Source organism: Calypte anna, chromosome 2 (genome assembly GCF_003957555.1).
Source record: "Calypte anna isolate BGI_N300 chromosome 2, bCalAnn1_v1.p, whole genome shotgun sequence".
In the NCBI taxonomy this organism is placed as follows: Eukaryota; Metazoa; Chordata; class Aves; order Apodiformes; family Trochilidae; genus Calypte; species Calypte anna.
The window spans coordinates 10,596,518-10,622,710 of NC_044245.1; the positions used below are offsets into that span (position 1 = coordinate 10,596,518).

The window sequence follows — 26,193 nt, forward strand, 5'->3', positions numbered from 1 at the left end:
GTTCAAATGGAGATACAATACATCTTCCTTTTAGAAGACAAAGAAACAGCCTGAAGCACAACAGAGCCCAAATCACTTCAAGGATTTTCAGTCCTTCGTACCAGGACTAAAGCCCAGTTCTGGGATTCCAAAAGTCAGTCTCACAATTTCATCACAGCATAAGTGCTTGAATTTCACTAAAACACCTGAGGAATTAATATGAAAAAACAGCACTAATTGAATTTCACAGACTTTTACGCAGAGAAACTGCACTCGTAGAAAGCAGTGGATAGTCTAAAAGCAGGAAGCTGAAAAGAATACTAAGCAATAAATGAAGTAAGTTCTGGGAGAACGTGTAAAAAAACCTGAAGCTGATCTAACCAAATATTAGCCAATTGGAATGCTAAGTAGTCTTCATAGATACAAGGCAAAATGATAAGATTTTTTATTATTTTATTACTTACACTAAGAGGTCTCATCTATGGAAAAGAGAGACAAATCACTCAGAGAAAGGTGTATCAATTAAATCCCCATTGTTGATGCATCCTTAATAAATAGCTTAAGACTATAAAACTCTAAATTCATTAATTTTTTAGTTCACAGAACTGAGAGAAGTGTGAAATGCGTCAGCTTATTATAAACTTCTAAAGCTCAATTTCATTGAAGAAAAATATTTGGCAATTACAGTACAACTGAGTAATTGCCAAATATTTTTCTTTGTACTCTAGCTCTACTCAACTTCCAGTAACAGAACAAGCACCACTGCATTTTTCCTGCATTGCTTTATTCATACTGCAGAGACAGAACATCTCTGGCTGCAAATAACTTTTTTACTATATCTCAAGCAACAACCATAACAGAATTCACCCTCCCACCATTTACATCCCCTCCTGACACCACCTGATTATTCTGGCCCCTTCTCACATAGAGATTTTAATTCTTCTCCTCTGTAAGCTGTACTAGTGAGGGAACACAAATTACTTCTGCAGCTTTCTCCATGTGGAGTCATATACGAGGAGCAATTGTAGCTGTTAACAGCTGACAATGAAGCTTCCAGCAGCAAAAGCAAAAATTCATTTAGCAGAAGACATTTGCAGAGTACATATAATTAGCTTACTGTGCAGGCAAAAAGTGGTAGGACAAAATAAGTAACTGCTGGCAGCAATCTCTTGTTTATCATCATGTAGAACAACTACAATATATCAAACCACTTTACAAAAAAAAAAAAAAAACAAAAAAAAAACCCAAAAATCCAAAGAAAACCCCACAATCTATACAGATAAGAAAAACAAATAGAGCCCTGAAGAAAGCTCTTGGCAAGCAGAGCATGAGTCACCACAGTTACAGTTACTATAGAAACTATACCACATCTAGATGGCACCATTCTATGTGTGTGTGGCCAAGCTTGGTTGCTCTGGAAACCATAAACTTAAAATACTTAAGGAGACTGTGTTTATATTTGAGGTTTTGTGTATGCAGTCAGGAAGATCTGTAGTATGATATGAATCTCAGAAGCCCAGTAAGCTTAAGTATGTCAAAAGGGAAATTACTCAGGAGCTGTATTTTAGAAGCCATTTTCTCACTCATCAAGAAAACCTCTTCCCTTAGAGACAATTTTAAGCAGGGTTGAAACATAAGCAATTCTTGCAGCCATTAACCTACTTAGTGCAAGTTCTAATTTCAGACAGTTCAACTGGGATTCCATGCAACCACTTCACTTGTCTAAGGAAAGCAAAACCAGCTTCAGTCACAAAACTGAGTACTAAAGGATTAATTTAATACTTATATTCAAACTCTTGTTTTTAAACACAAAAAAATAATTCTGGAATCTGACAACTCTTTTGAGTATTGCACCCAGTAAAAATACTAATCACAAAATCCAAGCATATGTCAGATCCACTATTATCCCCTCAGCCATTGTCTCTACTAAAAAGCCCTTGGGTAACTATTAAAACTCAATAATTATAATAATATTAATGAATTTAACCTTACCAGGATTGCAATTATTCAAAGCAGCTTCATTTCCTCCTCTGTCTCTGCTTTTTTCTGAGGTTTTTATCATGTATTATTTTTAAAAGCTATGCATAAGCCAAAGCATTTCTTCTAGCTCTATATAGTTTCTATTTTTGATACTCCATTTGATCTTGACATAATAAACTGAACGCTTTTAAAAAAAGTACTTGAGAAGATTACAAAGTCTATTTAATTTGATTACTGTCATAAGGTATTTCTAACTACCTCTACACGAGGAGCTAGAGATATATCAGCATATAAAGCCATGAGCCAAGATGTTGTGAGCCTACTGGCATGAAAAATAAGGATCTTTCTGCTGGCAGATAGGAAACTCATAAGATTCTCAAAATCTGGAAGAATACTAAGAAAATACTAAGAATACTAAGAAAAGAAGATTTAAAATATTTTTAACATGGGCTATTAGATATCCTTTTGATGTACCTTCCCTGGTAGTGAAATCACTACCTGCTGTATATTTAGCAATTTTATATCATCCTAAATTAAGAGATAACTGTTCAGAGTCATTAAATCTAAAATTATTTAGTTTGTGGAGTTCAGATTTTCTGGGGTTTATTGTCATGGAGGAATACATATTTACAAATGCTTTACATATACTCACTTCAGTCCTGGAACATCCAGAAGATTGGTCAGTCCAGTCCAGTTAATTTCCAAAAGCTGTGAATTACAGACAAAAGGAGAAGGAGGGTGAGAAGGACAAAACCAAAACAAAGCTTAAGCACCTCAGAAATTTAGAACTGACAACAATGCAGAAATGTAGCAATCTCTTCATTACCTTTCATGCATACATATAAATACATACACGTACACCCCAATATACACATGGACATAGTCCTTACTACATACAACCAGTATCAAATGAAATCTCCTTTTTCCTAGAGAAAATTTTTCATATTCACCATAGACCTGTTATAGATGAACAGTCACCAACATGGATTTGCAAAGTATAGTACGATAATGAAGAATTCCTGGTTTGAGACCAGGAAAAAAGCAGATGTAGAAGACATGACCAAGAGAAAAAAGGAAGGATTTGGTTTAAGAAGGTGAAAGGAGGATGCTGACGATGAGCTTTTAAACATAGATAAGGCTATTTTCAGATACAAAGACACAAATTTATTCTATCATTCATGCAATAAGGAAGAAAGGTATCAGCAGGGTACCAAATTGAGATAAATTCTCAGAAATAACTTAGATAAGTCATTGCTAGATCATGCATACTTTCTTCATTAAAAATCTTTACAGAATATTGGACATACAAATTCTGCAATGGTTCTTATTCTTTTCCAGGATTTGCCAGCATGAACAACTAATTTCTCATGTTCTTTAAAATCCTATATGCTTCTAATTTTAAATAACAAAATAACAGCATTGAGTTTCTTATCACCCTTTTTTTGCATTTGCATTTCCTTTTGATTTGTTTTCATGCTTTATCTATACCGCACACAGCAGTCAGCATAGCCCAGTGCCATCTCCTAAACAGACTTAACCAAATTACATGAATGGAGCAACACAATGCATGTTGAAATCTGGCATTGAGAAACATATCCTACACTAGACTGAAACATTTACCATGCTGATTTCTGTATTAACTGCCACAACGCCCAAAAATCCCAAAGAACAACCTACTAGATACCACTATGAATAGGAAGATTTTAAATTTATGTGACTACAAATCATTTGAAAAGGTTGCAGCTCAGCATACGAAACACATTCAGGGCCTATGGTACAACCTCACTATCCATACTTTGACTATTACACACTTTTTCTCAAAAAAAAGGCTCCAATTCATTCCATCATCAGTCCCTTAGACCAAGAAGAATGTAAAAAATTATCACACAGAGAAACTGAAAAAAAAATAGTGGCCATCTAGACAAGACATGCAATTTAGTATATGAAATATCAGAAATATCTATTCATCCATTTACTGTACTGGAATAAATACAGAGGTCAACTTCAAAAATGTTAAAGATAAATCTTTTTCCATTGAAATATGAAGCTAACAAATTTAAAAAACATTTCTAGCACTAAGCACTTTACAGGATTATTAGAAAAGCTTTGCAAATTAATCTTAAACCATGAAATACTTTTGAAGAAATACAAGTCTTTAAACTCCTGTCATAATTCAAGTTTTAACTATTTGGGCTGTGAAGGTAAATTCTCCTTGCAGACAAGACTTACTACATTTATCCACCACGAGTCCTTCATTTCCAGTTCTACCAGAAGATCCCAGCAGTAATGAAGCACCTCATATTACTGCAGTAACACACACTCTCTAATCTTAGTCTCTATACATACTAGTGACTGATGCCTCTTCTTTTCATGGGTTTACTTTTGGAGGTTTGGTGTTCTTTCCCTCCACCCATCACCCCCCCACTCCCCTCAATAAGGTTGTTTCAGGTCTGCATACTTGGTTACCAAACATGATCAGACTTCAGCATAAGATACACCTTCTGTACATACACCTTTCTGTAAAATAAGAAGAGTTTTCCAAATAGCAACACCAAATTCAGTCCAAAAAGAGCCTATACCTGCAGTAGAATGGAAATAGCTCTGACAGGAGGCAAACTCATAGCAGAGGCAGAACAGCAGTCACATCTCTAGTACTGCTTGATGCACAAGAGGGAGCCCTTCCAGCCATAGTCCAGACAAATAATAATGATTTTCATTCTATGTTGGATTCACGATGAAGATGACCCATGTAGGCATGAAGAAGATGACCCCCAACTTATGATTCTGACAGGAAATTAAAGCAACCTCACCACCCTAAGAAGCTGAAGCACCCTGTGGGGAAAAAGGGAGCAAGCAGAAAACTGCCAGCTGATGATATGAAGAACTGAATATGAAAAAAAAAAATATTCCAGGCTTTAAAAAATAGTTTTGGCTTTTAAATATAAAAAATAGCTTGATGATATAATTTCCTTCTCTGCCACCACTTTGAGCAATGCAGAATTCTTTTAGTTTAGCTAAATTCAGGGAGTGCCAGCTGGTTCCCTGCTGCAGAACTAACAGGGCACTGGGAAGACTGTGTTCAGGATTCGTCACCAAGTGAAACTCTGCCAGGAGCAAGGAATGATGTGGTGCCTTTTTCCACAATGGATTGCAGCTAAGAAGGGTGATGTGCCTTGCAGAGACTCTTCCCAACCAGCCCACTGGCCTGGAGCAGGATTGCAAACACCAGTTACACTTACCAATGAAGCACATTAAGTGTCATATTATTCAAAGCTCTTTCATTTCCTCCTCTGCCCAGAGCAGTGAAAACAAATTGTTTCCTTCCTGAAAACCAAGGAGTTTGTGTCTTATCAAGGCTCTGTACTCAGAATTCATGCGATACAGACACTGAGGCTTACAAATATACACAACCCTGTAGTCTGTAAGAAAACACAGGCTAAAAGCTAATGGCCATTTTTAATGTATTTGGGGTTCTCAATATCCTAGAAGCCTTTACAAAGTGAAAAGAATGCACTGGAATGTAGAATATACGGGGCCACAACTGGAGTTCACAGCAGCACAAAAGGCAGCCTCTGAACACTGCCAACACTGTGGCTTGATTTGGCTGCAATAAGCACTGCTAATTCTCAGAACAGAAGCCACAATGTATTTTAAAATGATGATGAACTTCTTCCTGCTAATCAAGTTATGGAAGAATAAGATTTCTGCAGGACAAATTAAACTCTGCTACATGGTACAGTAATGGAATTCCACTGGATAAGCTGTGTTTCTTCTCAGAAATTTATGATGAGAAGGGGACTAACACCCCATTTTCTGTTATTTGTGAATGATCATCTAGAAAAGCAGCAGTGAGACTCACTCTTGGAGCAAGGACTCCTTGTGAGTCCAATTTTCATCAGTACTGATCATTTTGAAAGTCACAACCAGCACAGAATTTTCCCAAGTCAGCCAGTAATAAGTGAAACTAAAACAATATTAAACAAATCAGAACTACAGGATAGAACCAATCTATAGAATAGAGGGAGAGTGGTGCTCAAGTCAGCAGGTGGAGGACAAAACTGTGCTCACAAACGTGAAAGCTTTTGAAGAGCTGCTCATTTTCCTGGAAGGGATCCTGTTTTCCAGCCATTGTTTTTTAAAACAATAATATTGGTACTTTCATGTCTGTTTTGTCACTATTTCTTTTTTTTTTTTTAAAGAGAAAGAGGTTGGGTTACAACAATATTGAGTATGACAGTAAAAAAGCTTTTGAAAATCACCCATTTGCACTACAGCAATAAGCCACACACACTTCCATAACTGAACCAAAAATCAAAATAATGAACTATGCAATATTTGTTTTTTAAAGTAAATATAACTGCACTTCCAGAACCAGAATATACAGTAAATATAATGTTAACATAATGAGAATTAATGAAAAAACTTAGAAATCCTGACTATTTACACAGTGTTAACTTGTCTCTAGCACTGAAGCTCAAAGATTAAAAAGCCAGCTTCAAAATGTTACAATGCACATACTTCTCTCCCTTGAAATCTCTTATTTTTTGACATATTTTATAAGCTGATGAAACTTGTAGTACCTCCTTCACAGCAAAAGGAGGTACTAATAACAAATAAATACAGTATTTTATAAACTGTATTTATATAACAACAAAATACAGTATTTAAAAAGTTTCATATAAAGTAAGAACCCTTGTAGCATCAATGCATTTCATGCATCACTCAGAAATACAAGACTGGTAAACTCATTGAACAAGTATGTTTGGAATTACTAATTTAGACAGCATTGCCTTATATAGCCATTAAAGCTAGCAAACAGATGATACAGAGCAAGAGGAACTGTTGCCAGTTACTTTATACTGGAAAATATGAGAAAAAAAACCCTAAAGCTAGCTGCCAACTAATTCCTCTTCTAACAAAAATATTGAGGAAAACCTTTCCTTGGCTGCAGCCACTTGTTCTCAAGTAAGAGGCCAGAATTTGGTTATTGTTATAATAAGCATTATTTTAGAACTTTCTACATAGGTTAGAAAAATGAACACTATGAAAATGCACTGCAATGGGGAGAGAAGTCTGCTTGTAAAAAACTAAACGTCCATGTATAACTGTCAAAATTATGGAATAGCTTGATTTTGAGATACATTTTTTTGAACATACATCCTTAAGTTTTCTCAGCTTGACAAATAGATTAAAAGGAAGGTGAGAAACACTGGTAATGCTTCTGAAACTGAATAATTTTGGGGAGAAGCTGACTTCTTAATTTTCATAGTCCAGTCTATTTCCCATCCTTTTTTTATCCTACTGACCACAAACAAGAGATTTTTCAGTTGATTTATTTTCAGCTTACTAACACAGGTACAAGTTATCTAAGTCAAGAACTTTTCAAACACATGGCACTTAGAGTGGATCAGGGACAGAAAGGACTAAGCACAGGTACTAGAATTAAAAGATGACTGGAGAAGTATCTAGGAGTACCAGAAATAAGGGCCCAGACAAACGCCATGAGAGCACGATGCAGGGAAACAGAGCAAGTGTCAGGAACAGCTGAGGAGCATCCCTGCTGCTGGTCTCTCCCTCCTATTCCCTACCAGCTTTCCTACCTCTCCCCTATGAAGCAGCACAGGAGCAGCAGCTGCAGGAGGTAACCCAGGGAAGCAGCCCAGACACATTGCACTGGCCCTGATCAGTCTGAATTCCAGTTCCAACTCTATGCTTCATCCATTCTCATAGTTGGGTCCATTAGTAAACGTAACAGAAATTACCCACTTGACATCTAGGATAGAAATTTCAGTCCCTGTAGTGGGTAAATTCAATACAATCATTCTGGGTTTAATGTGTGGTAACAACACCATGGTTTTAAAACAACCTTACACACGTCTCGTGGAATTTTAACTTAGATGACACTCACCCCGCAGACTGTCATGAGAAACAGCAGCCAATGCTTTTTAAAAAAAACATTTTAAGTGTACCTAGAAGACTTTCAAGAAAAAAATGACAGCTTTGACTGAACACACTTAATTTCAAGGTAATTATTCATCTTGGTTTCTTCTTGTATTCGTAAAACTTGTCCCCTATTTTTCTGTGAAAATTCAGCCAAATAAATGATAGTAATTGCCCATTTTTTTTTCCTTTTGCAGTTCTTGCTCCATTGCTGTCACTGGCACTCTAAAAGGAGTAGAGATACAGACAGAAGTACTTACAGGTTTCCTAAGGAAAAAAAGGGATAGAGCTCCAATTAGGGGCATGTCTCCAATTAGTGGTTCCAAGATAACCCTCATGGTGCCATGGATCTACAGAAAGGGAGGGAAAAAAGCAACAGGATGGATTTTAGTTGAAGTTTTAAATAGAATTCATTCACTGGCAAATGCTCACACTTCTAACTCACTAAACTCTTGGTTATGGAAGAATTTTATATATGTGAATTTACATGTCATCCAAACCCCAAAGAATTAACAAAGGCACTAAATAGTTCAATTTAGAAATTCATTACATTCATCTACATGATGCTGTGTCATGTTGATGGTAATTTTGCCAAAAATATGAGGTAGATTATTTATACAGGTCAGTGTAAACAAGTGTGGCACAAACCAATCTAATGGCATACACAGGTACTAAAATACAAGTAGTTAAATGCTTATAAGTAGTATCAGAAGGTAATCACATCTAAACTAGTAATGGCATCTAACACAAATATTAAATAAAACAAAAATTTTAAGCTTCATATTCCCTTTAAGGACTTGCACGTCACATGAACGTTGGGTTGATGTGAAATTATCTCCACCTTCTCCTGTACAAAATGTTATCTACTTCTAACAATTTACACCTAAAAGAAATCTACTCTTTCAGCCAAGTCATGTTACTGAAATTATTATGCAATATCACGCAACTGGAGAAAAAAATACTAAGCAACAAAACTACACTATTACTTGTTCTTTCTTATAAATTATTTCATTGGAAACTAATGACTCAGTGATGACTTCAAGATCAAAATAAAAAAAAATAATTTTCACCTGTATACTTTTCACACCAGCTCTGCAGAAGTATCTCTTTATTTCCAAGTCAATTTCACAATTTCCAACAAAACTAAAACAAGAAGAAAGTTCACTTTTATGGAATGTTTGACAATGTATCTTTTCATCTCAGTCTATACACAAAAAAAATATATGTTAAGCCATTTAAAACAAAGTTGGGATTGTTAAAAAAATTACATCCTCTTCAAAATATCTCTAATTTGAGATATTTTGATTACAGTAATGTCAAACTATGTTATCATCTACAGAAACACACATAAGACAAAACACGTAAGTAGCCTTACTTTTGGGAAATAAAAGTCACAGGATTCAACCTCTGTTTGAAGAAAGCTCTATATAGGTGTCATTGATAGCACATGAACCCAAATCCACACTCATTTAATATAATAATGAGAAACACTAGATACAGGTGGTTATTTTGCTAAAAATCAAAGTTGTCTGAAAGATTTAGACTTGCAAAAAGTCATATTCATAAATTCAGTGAGCTGGGCATGATGAGCTGGTTGATCTAAGCAAGGATTAAGTCAAAACCAGCTGACCCTTTAATGAAGAGAGAGAAATTAGAAAACAAAATATTAAAAACAATGTAAGTTCTTGCATCCTATTTTGGGAGATGCAAAGTCAAGGACTTGAAATTTTGCAGATGCTGTCCTGTATCTCAGAGATAGATACATAGAAGATTGTAAAAAAAGTCTATTTTGCCTATGCAACAAAGCTAGAGGATTATTTGCACACAACTCAGATTGCAGCAGCTGCTTGTCCTGAAGCTCCACGCAGAGATGACTGCAACTTTTCCAAGAACTGATGCTGCTGTGAGTCACACTGGGTCTGAAAACTAATTCTGAGACTCAACAAGGAATTTAGCAAGAAAGCTTGAGTCACTGATTCTACAGAACAACAACAAAGACCAAAAAGCAAGAGACTGAAGACCAAGCTACAGCTAGGGAGAGACTGTATGGATAAGGACGCTGGCTATAATGAAATGAGTTATAATGAAAGGGCAAATGAAATAATCTGAAGAACCCTCTCAAAAGATGGCCCAGTTCAAGAAGATGGAAGAAGGAACTAACTGGAGAGGAGACAGGGCAGCTGCAACATAGCCAGACACTGCTGCAGGAGGGGGAGGGAATTTTTCTCTACAGGGCATCCATTTCCAAATCCTGCAGTAGAGTCCAGACTTGCCTGCAGAACATTCATCAGACCTACCTTGTACAATGAAAAAAATTGTTAAGTCATGTTTATGAGTCTGATGGAATCTTATTTTAGAAATACCTGAGAAATTTAAAAAGTGGAGTTTCTCTCCTCATTGGCCAATTTTAGGACTAAGTCAAAATAAAATAAATTGATTTTACAGTAAGAGCAGAACAGGACGACTCCTGGTCCCTCCCCTCTCTCCCCCAGCTGATGACCACCAAGCACTATCAAAAGAAATTTAAGTTTCTGCATTCAGGATATCCTTTATTGGAATCATCTATAGCCTCCTGTGCTCTGTGTATGATGGGGCTGTCTTTGGGATTTCAAGCACATGCAGTTGTTTTCAATCCCTTAAAGAGAAATAATAATACTGCAACATTCTTGTAAACATCCAACTTTGGAATTGATTTTGGACTGCTCAAAAGACAACACTACACAGAATCATTTTGGTAGAATGATCAGTTAGGGGAAGTAAAACATCACATGACAGAGGCCCATGTGAAAGAAAGGTGATCAGAGCTGTCCCTGGAAAGAATGTAGTGTGACTGTACAGTTTAAAAATAGGTACATCATTTTTAATATACTATTTAAATCGATGCAATTTCTATTTTTACCTATCTAACTATATATAGCAATAGTAAATATATATATTTAGATAACTATATAAATACATACACATATACAATTGCATAACAACATGACACAAAGACACAAGGTCAATTAAAACTTGAAACTGGAACCTTAATCTTGGCACTCTGCAGCATCAGAACTATTTGTGTTATGAAGACTGGGAAGCAATATGCTTGTTTGAAAATCCATGACGACAAATTGAAGTAAAAATAGCAACAAACTTTATTTGAGGGTAATAAGTCAACAACTTTTGACCTTATATTACATTTAAACATGGTTTTATACCCCAAGATATTTGGCTGTGTCCATTAGCAGCCACCATACAGAATTCCACTTTAACATAACAAAATTTGAAAACTAAATTGAGTAAGCAAATTCTATACATTCAGATCATAATACCCCAGAAATACTTATGATGTACAGATCACCAAGATAGATTACAGTTTAATGAGGATAGTCTTGTAAGAACACAACAGCAGCTGTACTGAACCAGCAGCACAGTAATGGGTATGTGGTCACTGTAGCCCACAAAAGACGATTAGAAAAAACCCAAAGAATATGACAAGCATATTTCCCTGTTTACAATGATCTGTGATTCCGTATTTTGGACTATCTTTGTTATTTTTTAGAAAGCCTTTAGACCTCATTTTTACATGTCTTCTGCCAGTGAAATAGTAGTGAATTTCTCCATTCAAGTATGTCACATGAAAAACAAAATTCAATGTATTTAAATTCATAGTCTAAAACTTTTACTACTTCTATTTTTTGAGTCACGAGAAGCTGAAAAAACTCAGTTGTACACTATTAACAAGTATTTCCTAATCTATTTTCTCTGGCTTTTTTTGCTACAGTTTACATTTAGTTTGACAGTTTATCTTGTTTTGTGCTGATCCATAACCTTTAATTTTCCCCAAATAATTACTACATTCATATGCTTCAGCAAATATAAGATTTCTATTTATTAACTATTTATTTAGACTTAATATTCATTTGCTCAAGTAGTCAAAATTTTTTCCTGTTTTTTCTAAGCCTTAATTGCTAGAAGCTATGATAGTAACTCCAAAGATCTCCTGTTTACATTTTTTTCCCAAAAGCCTGTGCCCATTGCAATATACACAGCCTGGGGCAATCAGTGGGCACCTAGCTGACTCAGCACTATTATTTAAAACACTTCAAGGAATCTATTTCAGCCTTTTAGACCAGATAATACTACAGTTGTTACCACTTCTCCAACTAGGTTGCAATGTAATGTAATGAGACACATGGGTCAAGATTTCCTTCAGGTCTAGGTAAAAGGACATCCTTGAAATTTCTGTACAAAGCCTTTCCTTCTGTGGAAAAAAATCTCCTTTAAAGAAAAGAAATGGACTTGAGACTTGGTCCCTCAAGTGTCTCAAAATTAGCTTCTCAAAACCATTTTTTTTGCTGTGTGTCCATAGTGGCCAGACAACTCTCTTTTCCTAAGGACTTAAGTCTGAAGAGATGAAGCAGTTCTCACACACGCTATCAAAAGTGGCAACAACGAGAAAACTGAAGGAAATTTCTCCATTGGGCATAAGAGCACAAATCCAGTGAAACAAGCTCTCAAGAGACAATCCTGCTGTATTTCACCCAGCAACACCAAATCCAGCTTTGGAAACCTGTCTTTTTCCTGCAGAAAAAAACATGTTCAGTGTGGGCCCTGCTCACAGAAATAGCCCTTACTCTGCTCTGAAACCCAGGCAAGGATGCAGCAGCATCTTACCACTCTAGGGTCCAGCTTTGACAAAGAAGCAGTTTTCAACTTGGCTGAGATGTAGATAAGTAATCTAAAATTAGGAATAATCAAAATCAAATTTTGGAGCTGACTCTTGAAAGAGAAAAGCTGAGAATCCAAATTACCCTTCTAGTTACTGCAAGGGAAGTAGCAATAAACCCACAAGGCTGCTCTTTGCTGCATCACAAGTGACTGACAAATCTGGCCTTTCACAAGCTACAAACAGCTAAAAGTAGTCACTGTAACACATATCTCTGATGGTGAAATATAAAAACATTACTGGTTTCACTGACTAAACTTAAAAAAAACCCCTCTAACTGCAGACTGCATCGAGATTTTGGCAAATGTTGGGTATATCTATTTATAAACCTATACAAAAGGGGTCAGGAGGAAAGGGCAAAGAAACCTGAAGCAGCAGAGCACAGTCACTCTGGCATTACATAATACACAGATTTACTTCAGTAGCTCTCATTCTCTTTTTCTAATGTGTTTATTTAAAAAAAAAAAATCTATGTAACTGAGAAAAGTAAAAAAACCCCTCAAATATCTTATATCCTAAATTCTAGACCAGGCTAAATTTCATGGCAAACTTTTTATACATTAGGAAAAAAATTCAAAGACAGTGCTTTAGCTATGTGAGTTTTATTAACTGGTGTTACTTTAATGATGCACAGTGAATTAATAGATTATTTTCCTCAGCTAATGATGTTTACAGTATGCAGCTCCTTCCTCCATTCATACATAATTAGAACTAGGTACATTTGTAATAAAACAATTCTTCTACTTCCAGACCAACATAACTGCCAGATCAAAGAAAGCACATATTATAAAGCATGGGCACCATCATAATAAGATAATATAGTTTACCTGATTTGAAGATCCAAAATGATCTGCCTCTTGTCCACATTTTCAGTGTACACTTTTACACCATTGATCCGTAGAGGCTAAAAAAATGAATTATGTAGAAGTTGAACCCTGCTACTGAGCTATACCATATGAAACTCTTAACTCTGAATACACGCATATTCATGCCTGAAGAATTTGTTGTAACCATTATTAAAAGGTGTGAAGCAAAAGGTATGTTTAGTTTAAAAATGTTCACCTTGTTAGGATCCACTCAGCCACAACCTTCCTGGAAATTACCCTGGGTTTAGACCACTAGATTTGAAGATTTACCAAAGATTTAATATCTTGCTTTCCCTCTCCCCACAATAAACTTCTCATTTCTTCGTACTAGCTTACATCTAACACTCCCAGAGAAAGCATTCTTTCTGTGCAACTAAAACAAACAAGAAACTAAATTTAGTTCACAAAAATGCAGTTGCCTTAAGTGGAATCCAGTCAGAATGGAGGGAAAACAACCTGTTATCTCCACAGAAAGTTGTATTGTTTTGTCAGCTACTCTACGCTCTCTAAACCACAGTGCTTGTGCTCTCCCTCCCTCTCATGTAGAAAAAGCACAGACCAACCAAACATTCCAAGATTCAAATATTCATCAAACACTACAGGTGGGAGAGGACGAACAATGACCTTGCTTAGCACAATCTCCTGTCACATTTTTTGTTACTCCTTTTGGGAAAAACTGTCCTATTTCTATTTACATCTTTTTAGTAATTTAAGTAAAATGGGAAACTCCTGCTGTCAGACTACCACTGTTTTAGGGGCTGTGCAGCTCACAGGATTCAACCCAATCAAGGCTGTGAGATACAGTAATAATAACTGTTTCTTTCTCATGTCTAGAACTCAGAAGTTCTCAGGAGCGTACAGAAGCATGGGAGCTAATTTAAATCTTACTTAAAATTAGCACTACTTAAAAGGAATGCTATTCTACAGATTGTAATATAGAGCCCCTCAATGAAAGGATTTACAACTTTTAAAAAACAAAAAAAGCCTGCACAAAAGGTGCAGTAGAGTAAAATTAACAGTAATATACAGGAAACAGAGTCACAGAGAGAGAAAAATAATTCCCATTCATCACATCTGATACTCAACTTCAGTTTTCCTGATATTCAGAGGTGGGGGGCGGTAATTATAAAAACCCTTATTTAAAATATTATTTATAGCAAGAAGGAGTAACATAAAAAAACAACTTCACAAAACTGCTAAGCTGCATCTCAACAGAAGTAAAGTTATGGTTGACACAGGTAAGAGTAACCAGTCCTGAACTGACTGCACCCAGAAGTAACTTAGGCTTAGCTTGTTCTGCTCAAACAAGGCTCTCCTACAAGCAGGTGAGAGCAACACATTATGGCTTTCCTTTGGAAAACTGAGCTAGCAGCCTTGTCACTGAACTCTGTATGTAACATAAGAATCCTTTACTAAAAAATCCATACACATTTTTTTCTTACTGTTACAACAGAAACCAGAATAAGACTCACCACCAAATGTTACTGAGAAATATTTTGTGTAGATTTAAAACAGGCTACATGAAAATGGGAGGTAAGACAGAGCCTCTTAGAAAAACTTCAGACGCTGACCTGATTTCCTATATCAATCTTTGTAAAACTGAAGGTGCTGAGGTGGTTGTTTGCTCCTCTTACTGCTGGTTCTATGGTCTCTCGGAAGAGTTTCTCAATAAACTGGCAAATAAAAGGCCACATCTGTTTTACAGTCTATCAGGAATAAAACAAAAAACAAAATTAAAAAAGGAACGTGGAACACAACTTCACACATTACTGAAAATATTCTTTAAGGCATATGTAAAAAAATTTTTTACAAAGTTTTAAACATACACATTTCCTATACAGTTCATTACAGACATGAGAATTAGTTCTTTTTTTACATAAAGGGAAGCTTTCTGGAATTCTCAATTTGTGTTTTATACAGTTACATGAATCTGAAGCACTGGAAAAGGAAAAAAAAAACAGTACAAAGAATTTTCATCTTTTATCCCTTGAATGCACATGTATTCAGCAGTGATGCTGAATGTTGGGGAGAAGGGGGTTAAGTTTACAAGTAAAGAGAGGAATAAGAAAAAAAAAATGGGTCAAATGCATTTTTAAAACACATGCATAAACACATGCATGTAAAAAAAAACCAAGAAAAAAACAACAGTATTTTACTGTTGTATCTGAAAATTCTATCTTGGTGTCATTCCCCCCTATTTTCTAGTTAGCTCATTCTTATATGCTCTTTGAATGAAAGATATTTTTAAAAGCCAACCTCAGGGGATCTTTATCTTATATCAACACACATAAAAATCAAAAATGCAAAACTGATTTATTTTTAGATTGTAGGTCAGAAACCTACAGTAACTGTATCCCAGACAAGTAGAACATAAAGGACTTTACAGCTGCTATGACTTCCACACAATTATAGTTGTCATTATTTTAATGCCAATTAAAGTCATTCTCCAAAACTCATCATTGCAAGACCATGAAAACAGACTTAATCTTTCTCATGACTAATTGGATCAATGACCAGAAGCTTCAAGTATAAAAAGAGCATAGAAAATTAAAACCATTCTGTTCTCAGAATCCTGCCTTGCTTTTTTTTTTTAATTTCAGATTTTTCTCCTTCTACTTCCCATTTGGAAGCAATGTTAATGAACAACCTTACCTTGTTGAGCCATTCTGCCCTCTCTGTGTCTGGAAAGTGGACCTAAAAAAAAATTTAAAAAAAATTAAGACAAAACACTTTTTAGTTATTCATGTCCAGTCATTTATAAAACAGAAAACTTAGGGGCCTCCCTATGAGTGAGCTACCTATTAAGCAGAGAACATTCATGACAAGAATATTAGAATCCAAAACATGAACTCAAGTTCTGCTCTGAACAGATACAACTCCAAGCATATATTGAGCAGTGGCAACTGGAATAAAATATTGCTTTAACACTTCAAATGAACTTAAAAAAACAATAAGCATAGCTGACAAAGTTAGTGTCAACAAAATCTGCCTCTTAAGTTTCAAGGGTTTTTAACATGACACTCGACTGCCAGAGCCCTGGCTGCACCTCTGCTTCCTTTCACTCATGGCAGAGCAGTGCAATATCAATAAATCATGGCTTGAAATATTTAGTCAGTGAAGCTAAGCTCGAGAATAGATGTTTTAAGCTTCATGAAAAGTCCTTCAAAAGACATTTTTAGTGTTTTCTCCAACAACTTTAGAAATCACAGAGAGCCATATCTATATGTACATATGTATGTATGTATACACATATATACATAGGATGAAAAGTACACATGACAGGAAAACACCAATTAAGCTCTGGATGAACAGACACCCCCCAAAAAACCCCATTTCTTTAGATATCAACAACTTCTACAATGAGATGCAGATCACACTTCTGAAACACAAAGAGCCTTTGAACACACTAAAAAACTGTGACCTACATATACTGACTTTCATGAAGCAAAGTCTCTACTTAACTGAACTGCAAAGTCTTAATCTCTTCATAGCATAGCAGACTGTACCACTGGTTTTAACACCAGTGCTACTTGTTATTTTTATTATGCATACGCCCCAAATGTGAACAGTCAATTAAATACATGTTTTTTAAACTCTATTTTCAACAAGTTGGATTTGAAAGCAAGCCCTAGCAATGATGGTTTTTGTTTAGTTTTTATTAAATTCTTGCATTAAAAAGCAACACTAACTAACATATTCTTGAATATACTCAATTTATCTTCTGACCAGTCCTTAATTTGATCTAAGCATCCATGTTTTAGCTACTGGCCCCTACAGTATAATCAGTAATGTCACTTCTCTGGTCTGCCTCCTTCTCAATATTCTCAGATCCAAAACTAAGGTCAGACACACAATTTTACAGATTCTTAAAGAATTACAAATACTGCTGACTTCCACTGTCAAAAGAAAGGTTCTTGGCATCTTCAAATGACCTTTTTCCAAATATATCACACAGCTATCAAACTATTCCACGTGACACAAGAATGACTTATTATCTGTTTGGCTGTAACAAAAACATTTGATAGGAGTTATTTTGTGAGTTCAAAGTCACATATTATGTGGAATCACTTGAGACAGGCTGGGAAACAAGCAAGAAGGCACATACAATAACGTCTAGCTATATGTGCTAATTTATCTAATTGGATTTTTACCTGCTGTATTTATTAAGAACTTGCTTAAAAAGACATAGCTCTTCATTTTTCCACAGATATAAAAATTACTTGTACTTTAGTGTGCCTCATCTATCCCGCTACTACCATTATTTGAGTTAGTACTAAATTAAGTCCTTAATTATATGTCTAGATTACTCCTACACTTGAATGTAATACAATGAATTATATCTCCCATTCCTGTTCCTCACCCCTTTTGCATCTTTGCTTTTCTACTCACTCCACTTTTAATATAATTCAGTTACAGAGACTGCAATGCTAATGGCAGTAAGTTGTTTTTTGGTTTGAGTTTTTTTTTGCTTTAAGAGTCTTTGATATCAAACACAACTTCATGCAAAGACAACTGGGGAAAGCCTGAAGGATGGAAGTTGGTACTCTAGATAAATCAGAACTGGCACAAGAACATCAAGGCAATTGCACAAACATTTTAGGGCCAGACACAGAAGCAGGCACCAGACTAAGTGATGTGCAAAATCTGTTAACTCCTGTATAAAATCTATTAGACAAGCATAACAGAAAGACACAGAAGATTTCAGCAAAGACAAAGAATAAAAGCATTTTCCACTTGGTTTCTGTTACTAGATTGCTCATGCAGGTTTTGGTAAGTACTGTCTCATTTTAACCACTTGGCAGAGTTCCTTGTTATTCATAGCGTAACTAGAGAGAACTGTTGCAAGAAATAGGCTAACACCCATGTTTAGCACCAAAGTACTACAGTATTACATGTTCCAGGAACGTTCTAATAGTAAAAATTATATTGCAGAACACTTGGAAGTGCTCAAAAGATGTGTTTCTGCACATTAAAAATACATGATTTAGCTTTCTCACACAACTGCCTGTGGTCAGCTCTAAAAACTCTCATGATTACATCCTGTTTCTGATGCCCTCATATCCTGTGCAGTTAAAACCTCAATCCAGAACACATTATTTTCCAAACACATCATTTTTTGTAATGATCAATAGGATACCAGAAAGAGCCCAGGGTATTCAGTTCCTTGTTCTGTTCTGGAAGACAATAAAACAAAACAGGGACAAAAGAAACCCACTAACAAGCTCTTATTTCCATAGGAACAGCAGAAATATTTCTTACCCACAATTTTTTTATTATTCAAATTCTCTACTTATACTCTTCATATTGGGTAAATTAACTCAAGTTTTCTACCCAGATGATCATCTGAACCTTTCTAAGGAAACAAGGCTAGACAAAGAACAATAACCATTCAACTCAAACACCACAGACTGAGGACTGGTTGGCCATTTTTTGAAAAGTCAAACAGTGATCAGCAAATTATATCAAATGAATCCCAAAGTGCAAATAACAGTGTTGCTGCCTTAAACATAAGGGATTCATTCAGATAAGGGAAGTTTCACGTATCTACATAGATGTCACTAAAAGCAAGCAGTGACAAGAAAATCAGAAAGAAGTTACAACACCCTTCTGGAAGTAATGGTGAACTGCTTTCAGCACAAGTTACAGGTATTCTACTTAAAAATAAAAATTGCACAGTATTTGTTCTTATTCACTGATCCCCTCTCTGTAAAACACTTTTCTTCTAAGAATTATCTTAGTAGCCTTCTCCATCCTTAAGGCTATTCATCCGCCAATCCTTCTTGTATTTAACTTCTATTTAATTATTATGATTAATACAGCTCATAGGTCCTAAGTGTTACATGAACAGAAACAAGAAAAATGGCACCTGCATTGAAAAGAGGTAAGTACCTCTATTAACCAGAGTATACCATCAAGTGAAAACTTTTTTTGATGCAAACCAATCAAATTCTTACTGTGTTGTAACACACAATAAATAAAAAGAGAAAGTAGCTTAGATTAAAAAAAATAGCAAATACCAACCAAACAAAAAATCCACACTAAAAAAAACAACTGAAGTCCTGCTGCCATTACTGTGTATGGAGTTTCTTCCTAACCTCCCAAGAATTAAAATTAATTCAATTTTAAACTACATTTAAATAATCTATTATAATACTTATGCTTAACAGATACTTCTCTGAGTCAAGCACTACCTAGCTTCTATCTAGTTTCTTCAATTACTTGTTGCTCCAGATGAAAATCTTGAAGAAACATTAGGAGTAACTTTTTTATTAACCACAAGGTCACACAATATAATGAAGTTTCTTGATAATAGTAGTTACATGTAACTTGAACAGTTTGGCAGGTATTTCACCAACATCTCTTATATTAGATCCCAGTCACTTCTGCTTACTTTGGAAAGCTAAAATTACATAAAAAAACACACACAAAAAAACCCCATACAAAACCACACAATTACTCTTCATAGTCTCTTCAGGCAATATCAGTGCAAAGGAAAAGCATAGGAAATACAGAGCAGAAGTCTGACTTCAGAGCTCTAAATCACCTTCTAAACACAGCATAAGCAGTTGTTTAGTTACTAAACCTAAAGCTAAGTGGTGTGGTAGAAAAGAAACACATTAAAATTAAATTATCCTTTTAATTACAACTGTCATATTAATTTGTTTAAACTACCTGCACTTGTAGCTCAAAAAGGCCAGAGAAATTTAGTAAAAGAATTACAAATCTCAGCATGGAGACAATAAGAAGTGTTATTCAATACAAGTGGTATTCAAGCTCATTTTAACTGGTGTTTTCCAGCTGGTAAAGCAGGATGGCCTAGGGACATTTTAAGTAAAACAGAGCTGAGCAGGGCTGATTAATTAAGCCCATGTATTCCACCCAGCAATCCTCTCTCTCTGGAGAAACAAGGAGCAGCAGTAGATGAAGTGAGGAATCCCTTGCCTTTTGCTTCTCAACACAACCTGGAGATTCTCAAACACAGACTGAGGGGACAAACTTTTCTTTTTAATAGGAGGTAAAAAAAAGGGGGAGCTGGAAGGGAAAGCAGAGCAGCCAGGTTGCCTCCTGTTACTCCAATAATCCACATCCAGAGTTATCCTGGCAGTTTTCCTAATTACTTCAACACCACAAATACTGTACCTTCCATATCCTCTGAATTACAAGGAAAAAATGCACGAAATATTTACTGTTGCAGAACTGCAGGAGTCAGTATTCCTAAAAGAGAAGGTTAAATGTTTAATAACTAAGGTTCCTCAAAAAAGCTACAATTAACCACAGGTACTGCAATTTCCATTGTATTTCTGGTAATCTGATTCTGTTTAGCATGCTTTGGCATGGATTTTGTGTTTGCAGCCTTAAATACATTGAAATTATTAACCTTTGCACAGCAAAATTCTTATTCATCATTGCAAACGCTGTATGTTTTCAGTATAGGGATTAAGCAAGGGCTCTTGAAACGTTTTCACTGACTCATTGGGGCATGATGCATATGTCTTTCAATAGAAAGATCTGGAAGATCCAGAAGCAGGCTGAATATATAAAATTCAGTTTCAATTAATACATTGAATAATTATTTAAGCCCACAGGGTACTTCATAAAAAAGTAGCTAGAAGGGCCTGTGCACATCACTACAAAAATTAAACTCATAAAATAATCAGCACAGGTTTTTGTAGTAATTGCCCACAACCAACAGCAACAAATAAATTAAAAAATAAAAAGAAAATAGAATGTTGAAAAAATCATACAATAGACAGTTGGGGCAGGCAATCAAAAAAACTCCACACAAGTTAGATGCAGTGATAAAGGAGGTGTGGAAGGGCCCTGGAGTCATTGCCATAGGCTATAAAACCCTTAAGTAAAATGGAAGCATTGTAAACAGTGGAAAAATATCCAAATGGAAGAAACAGTTGTAATGCCAAGCAAGGTTAAGGATGGTATTTATTTATAAACTGGAACATAAGCCATTTAAGTGTTTGGACAACACACTGGAAAATCAAATAAACCTTAAAAAAAATAAATAAACAAAAAAGCACACTACATGCCCTTTGAGTTAGATATGAATGTATGAGACAAGACTGGTATTGGAAACACACACTTGGGGCACCACCAGATGTTCCTAAAACATTCCTGTCATCCCACGTGAACTGACATTATCAGCTCAGCAAGTCCTAGGAGCTGCCACAACAAACTATGGACAGCTACTTAGCACAAATCTTCCAGTCTCATCTCGACCACATTCTCCACTGTTTCACAAGGTATTTGCTTCAGAGTCAGCATGGGCATCAAGTGAAAAAAAAATAAAATAAAAATCAAACACAGCAATCAGCTTAAATGTGTGGCAGCTGTGAATTCAGAATCCATCCCTCTGCAGCCCTGGTATGACACCACAATATTCTTACCTGGGTATTTCCCCTAACTTCTGTGGCAAACAAGGTCTTTGGCAATGTACAATAAAGTACTTGGAAAAGAAAAGCCCTGCCTAGAGATGCTTTAGGGTTCTGACAGGACTGAAACAGCAGCCACAAAGCCAGTCAAGCAATTCAGAACTGAAGGATGCTGAGACAAAGCACAACAGTTTCACTTTCTCCACACGTATCTTTCACTCCAATAACTGTTAAATATGCTTCACTCATACTGGTAGTGTCAAAAACTGCACTTTTCAGCATTTTGAATCACCAGTACAAAAACTAGATAAAATTTGCCTAATTGCTGCTGCTTTAGCAGAGATGGAGCAAGCAGGCTACAATACACAGCTACCCAGAAACCTTCTTAGAAGCAGCTTGCCATAAAAAAAAAAAAAAAAAAAAAAAAAAAAAAAAAAAAAAAAAAAAAAAAAAAAATCCTCTGGGATAGACATTAGAAGCAGCTGCTCTGGAAGAATGACAGAACAGTAGTCTACCAGTAAGGGAGCTGGGAAATCCTGCTAGCCTGACACTCAGCATTTGCAGCCCCAACTGGAGAAAAACTGTTAAGCCTAGAAACTAAAAAATAAGCATCACTAACTTCCAGAAGCATCCCTGCTTAATCACCTGAAGAACAACACATACAACAAAAATCCCTTGCTTTACCAATAGTGGTTACACAATTTCCTTCCAAACACCTGGAAATACATTGGCATGGATTCCTGTCATACCTCGAGGCAGAATCTACCCTAAACACTGTGTAGTAGGTCTCCTAGAATCACAGCTTTTCTTTGCTCATGTTAACTCTTTCTAAACACAAACTCCTAAGCCTTCAGTCCTCTACCACAGGTTTTTCTTCTGGTGCTGCATACTTGCAGAATTCTTATAAAATAATAGCATACTAATAATGTATATCATAACTCAGGCTTCAATATAAAGTCAGCTTTGTAACAAGATTGCTTTATTCTCTATGCAGCTTAACAAGATCTTGTAATTCTTCCTGAATCATTGTTTGCACCCTTTTTTTCTTCTTTCCAGATGGAAAAGAACTGCAATCTGTAGGCTTCTGAATGGCTTCCACTTTCTGAAAGATCCACATGCAGAACCTCTGACATAATATTGGTCTCTTGACACAGAAACAAACATTTTTTCACACCTAGCTAGCAGTTTTCTCTAGAATTAAATGAAGGTTGCTGGACCACCTCTAAAACAAGAACTTTATTTCTCAGGGTGTGAGATTTCCAACAAGTAATTTCAGCAGTGTGCCACAATATGTCAATATTCCTAAGACTCAGAATAAGTCAGGGCAAACAATGAATGCAACCTGAGCAGTGCCTGCTGCCTGGCAGACCAGCCAAAAGCCCTTCCATTACACAGTCTAAGTTCATATCCACCACTCAGAACCCATTAAGAATAAACACTCGCTGAAAGATAACAGTCTTCAAGCTTACAGGAAGTGGAACACTTTATCAAAAACATTTGAAGACATTCTTCATGTAATGTTTTTCTAAACTGTCAGCTGGCACAGAAGTGATGTTGAACACTTTTTAAAGAGAAGTGACATAAAAACTAAGTTTAGCACTACCCAGATTTACAACTGTGCTGCTGTCTACTCTACGTCCTTATTCAGAAGACCAGAATCAATTATGAATTGTTATGATAGCCAGATGCCCTTCTTCAGACCCCATCTTCAGTGGGCATTTACAGCAGTAACAATTATATTTTAAATGCTTATGTCCAGTGAAAGGCCAGGAACAAGAGAGTTGAAGAAATAAAAACTGAACAGCACAGCTATCTACACAAGCAAAATAAAGAACTTTATCCTGATTCAGTTGTGCTGTTACACAAAATTACAGACACCTGGTGTTCCCAATTTTAAGCAGTAAAAAAAACATTCGCTGATAACCCACATCTCCAGATCCCCACAAGCACTGATATCACTACTGAAAGCAGAGATGCAGATTTTAAACGCTTAAACTACTGAAAAGCATGGCATGAACCATAGCTGTAAGGATGCACTTCAAAAATCTTGCACAGTTTTACTTTTTGACATGTTATCAACTTCACCTTTTGCTTCTCAAAAGAAATTTCACATAAGAAAATTCACTTCCACAACATAATCTTAATACCTTCAAATCTGAGCCTTCAGGGTTTAAAAAAACCTTAGAGGCATTAGCACCTTATTCTCAATTTGTTACCTTTCAAACATCTGTACTTTTTAGCCTGTGTAACAAATTCCCTTTCAGCTCTGTTGAGAATTCAGGCATGTTCCCACTCCATTCCCACTTACTGGATTGATGGCCAACAGAAGAAATATTTTTCTCTCTGGACTGTTAAATATTAGCTTTCAAAATAGCTTATACAACCAGTGTTGCAGCACAACTTACTATCCTTTGAATGTTTACAGCTATGAAAAGAAGTGCTGGGCTCTGCACCAAATTGTCAGCCATCCTTTTTGCTGCTGTCTAGACTGAAACATTGAAGGTTTCTTCTCCTTTCACTCCACTGACCCACTGCCCCCTTTACCAACCCCTGTAGTCAGGAGCTCTTATTCACTAGGGCTCCTTTTCCTGTGAACATTTGCTACATGACTTAGTTAATCTCTCTAAAGGAACCATGCAGGAGTTCTGTGCAGTTAAAATGGACATCCAATTTTCAAGAAAGCTGAGTATTCACAAACTACTGACCATCTTCTGCAGGACTCCCTGTCCTCTTTCTCAGGCAGATTAAATGTCCTTTCCTGTCTTTAACTGATTTACCAGCAACTAATTACTGAAGAGTAAAATGATCTTCTATGATTCAATGTGCACATTTTGGCAAGAAACATTTCCATTTATTGAATCCCAGATTTTATAGGCTGATTTTTTTTTTTTAAATGCAACACATATGAAACAAATCCATGTGTACACTTAGACAAATGTCATTCGCTTTTGATTGGTTTGGGGGAGAGAAAACTGCAAATTCATGTTTGAAAATACAATAGAAGAGAGAGGTTGATATTTTTTTGTTTGTTTTGTTTTGTTGTTATTCAAGCTAAAATACAGTACCAGAGCATGCATATTCAAGTTGGGTAAACCTGCATCCTAAGAAGTTAAACAAGTCTATAGAAATTGTTCATTACTTAGCTCTTTCATGCAAATTTAGCTCTTACACTAAAAGAAAACATATGCACATCCATGTCTTAATTTAATCTGACTCCTAACACCTGAAAAAAGTATGTAACATCTGTTTACTTCACTGCATCTAATATTATCCAACCAGAGTTTATTCTTTAGTGTTAAAACACTCTTTAAACATAATCATAAATAATACAATGCATAATGGGTGTTTAAAAGCCCCCTGTCCCTACTTTCTAGCTGAAACACTAGACACTTACTACAAAAAATCCAGAAGGCATAAAGAGTATAGCAAGACTGGCAGCTTTGCTGAATCTGCAAATATTTACTGATAAACTCTGAAAATATACAATTCTGCTGAGAAAGTAAAAGAAAGCAGAGCCCTCTAATACCGTGAACCCAAAAAAGAGTGGTAATGTTTAATTGAACATAGTGAGAGGTGGAGAGGAAAGCCCTAGTTAACCTGATAGCATCAAATATCAGGTGACAAACAGCTTATGTAACTCTTTCCGGTTCTTACACTCAAGCATTTAACCAGATTCTTATACCATGTTCTTATACAAAGTTTAGTATTTTTAATAATCAGGCACACACTAAAACTTCAAAGATATTACATTTGTTCTCTGTCCTCTATAAAATCATGTGACCCCCTAGTGGACTGTATTTTAACACAAATACAGTATGATGCCATTTGCTAGAAAGATACTCAAAATATATCACCAGTTCATTGACAACATACAACATAGGAACATAGAGATCAAAGGTCCAGCTAGAACAGCAATAAGAAGTGATGTCTAAAAAAAAGGAAAAAAATTGTAATATGAACATATCCTTTCCTACATATTCTTTCAGCTTCTGCAAAGGCTGGCTGCAACCCCTAGCAGCTACTGTCATCTTCCTTCAGCCCTTCCATCCCAAAAGTGTTCAGCTCTTTGCAATAACAACAACCCAAAAAATTAATTATTTAACTATTTACAAATTCTCTTGTATCAGACACATTTACTTAAGACAAAGCTGATGCCCTATATTTTAGGGCAGAACTTATCCTCATGCAGGATCATGCTGAAAACACAAAACCAATGGAATACATAACAGAAAATACTCTGACCACTGAATTCCAGTCCTCTGCAATTGCAGGCATCATTATCCCATTTCTGTTTATAAACTCCACCTTAAAACCATGGAGTTTGCTACCATTC

The 26,193-nt window shown here is 35.8% G+C and overlaps 1 protein-coding gene across 4 annotated transcripts in view; it reads right to left on the bottom strand.

The window, feature by feature from the left end:
- Positions 1-26,193, bottom strand: part of ESYT2 (extended synaptotagmin 2) — a 67,971-nt gene that overhangs the window by 26,992 nt on the left and 14,786 nt on the right. For all 4 annotated transcript variants that reach the window (XM_030444412.1, XM_030444411.1, XM_030444410.1 and 1 more), the window contains exons 2-7: positions 16,129-16,170; positions 15,048-15,182; positions 13,438-13,514; positions 8,970-9,042; positions 8,160-8,249; positions 2,612-2,667 (exon numbers count right to left, since the gene is read on the bottom strand). In XM_030444412.1, coding sequence (XP_030300272.1) covers positions 2,612-2,667; positions 8,160-8,249; positions 8,970-9,042; positions 13,438-13,514; positions 15,048-15,182; positions 16,129-16,170 — 473 coding nt within the window. The remainder of the gene's footprint in view (positions 1-2,611; positions 2,668-8,159; positions 8,250-8,969; positions 9,043-13,437; positions 13,515-15,047; positions 15,183-16,128; positions 16,171-26,193) is intronic.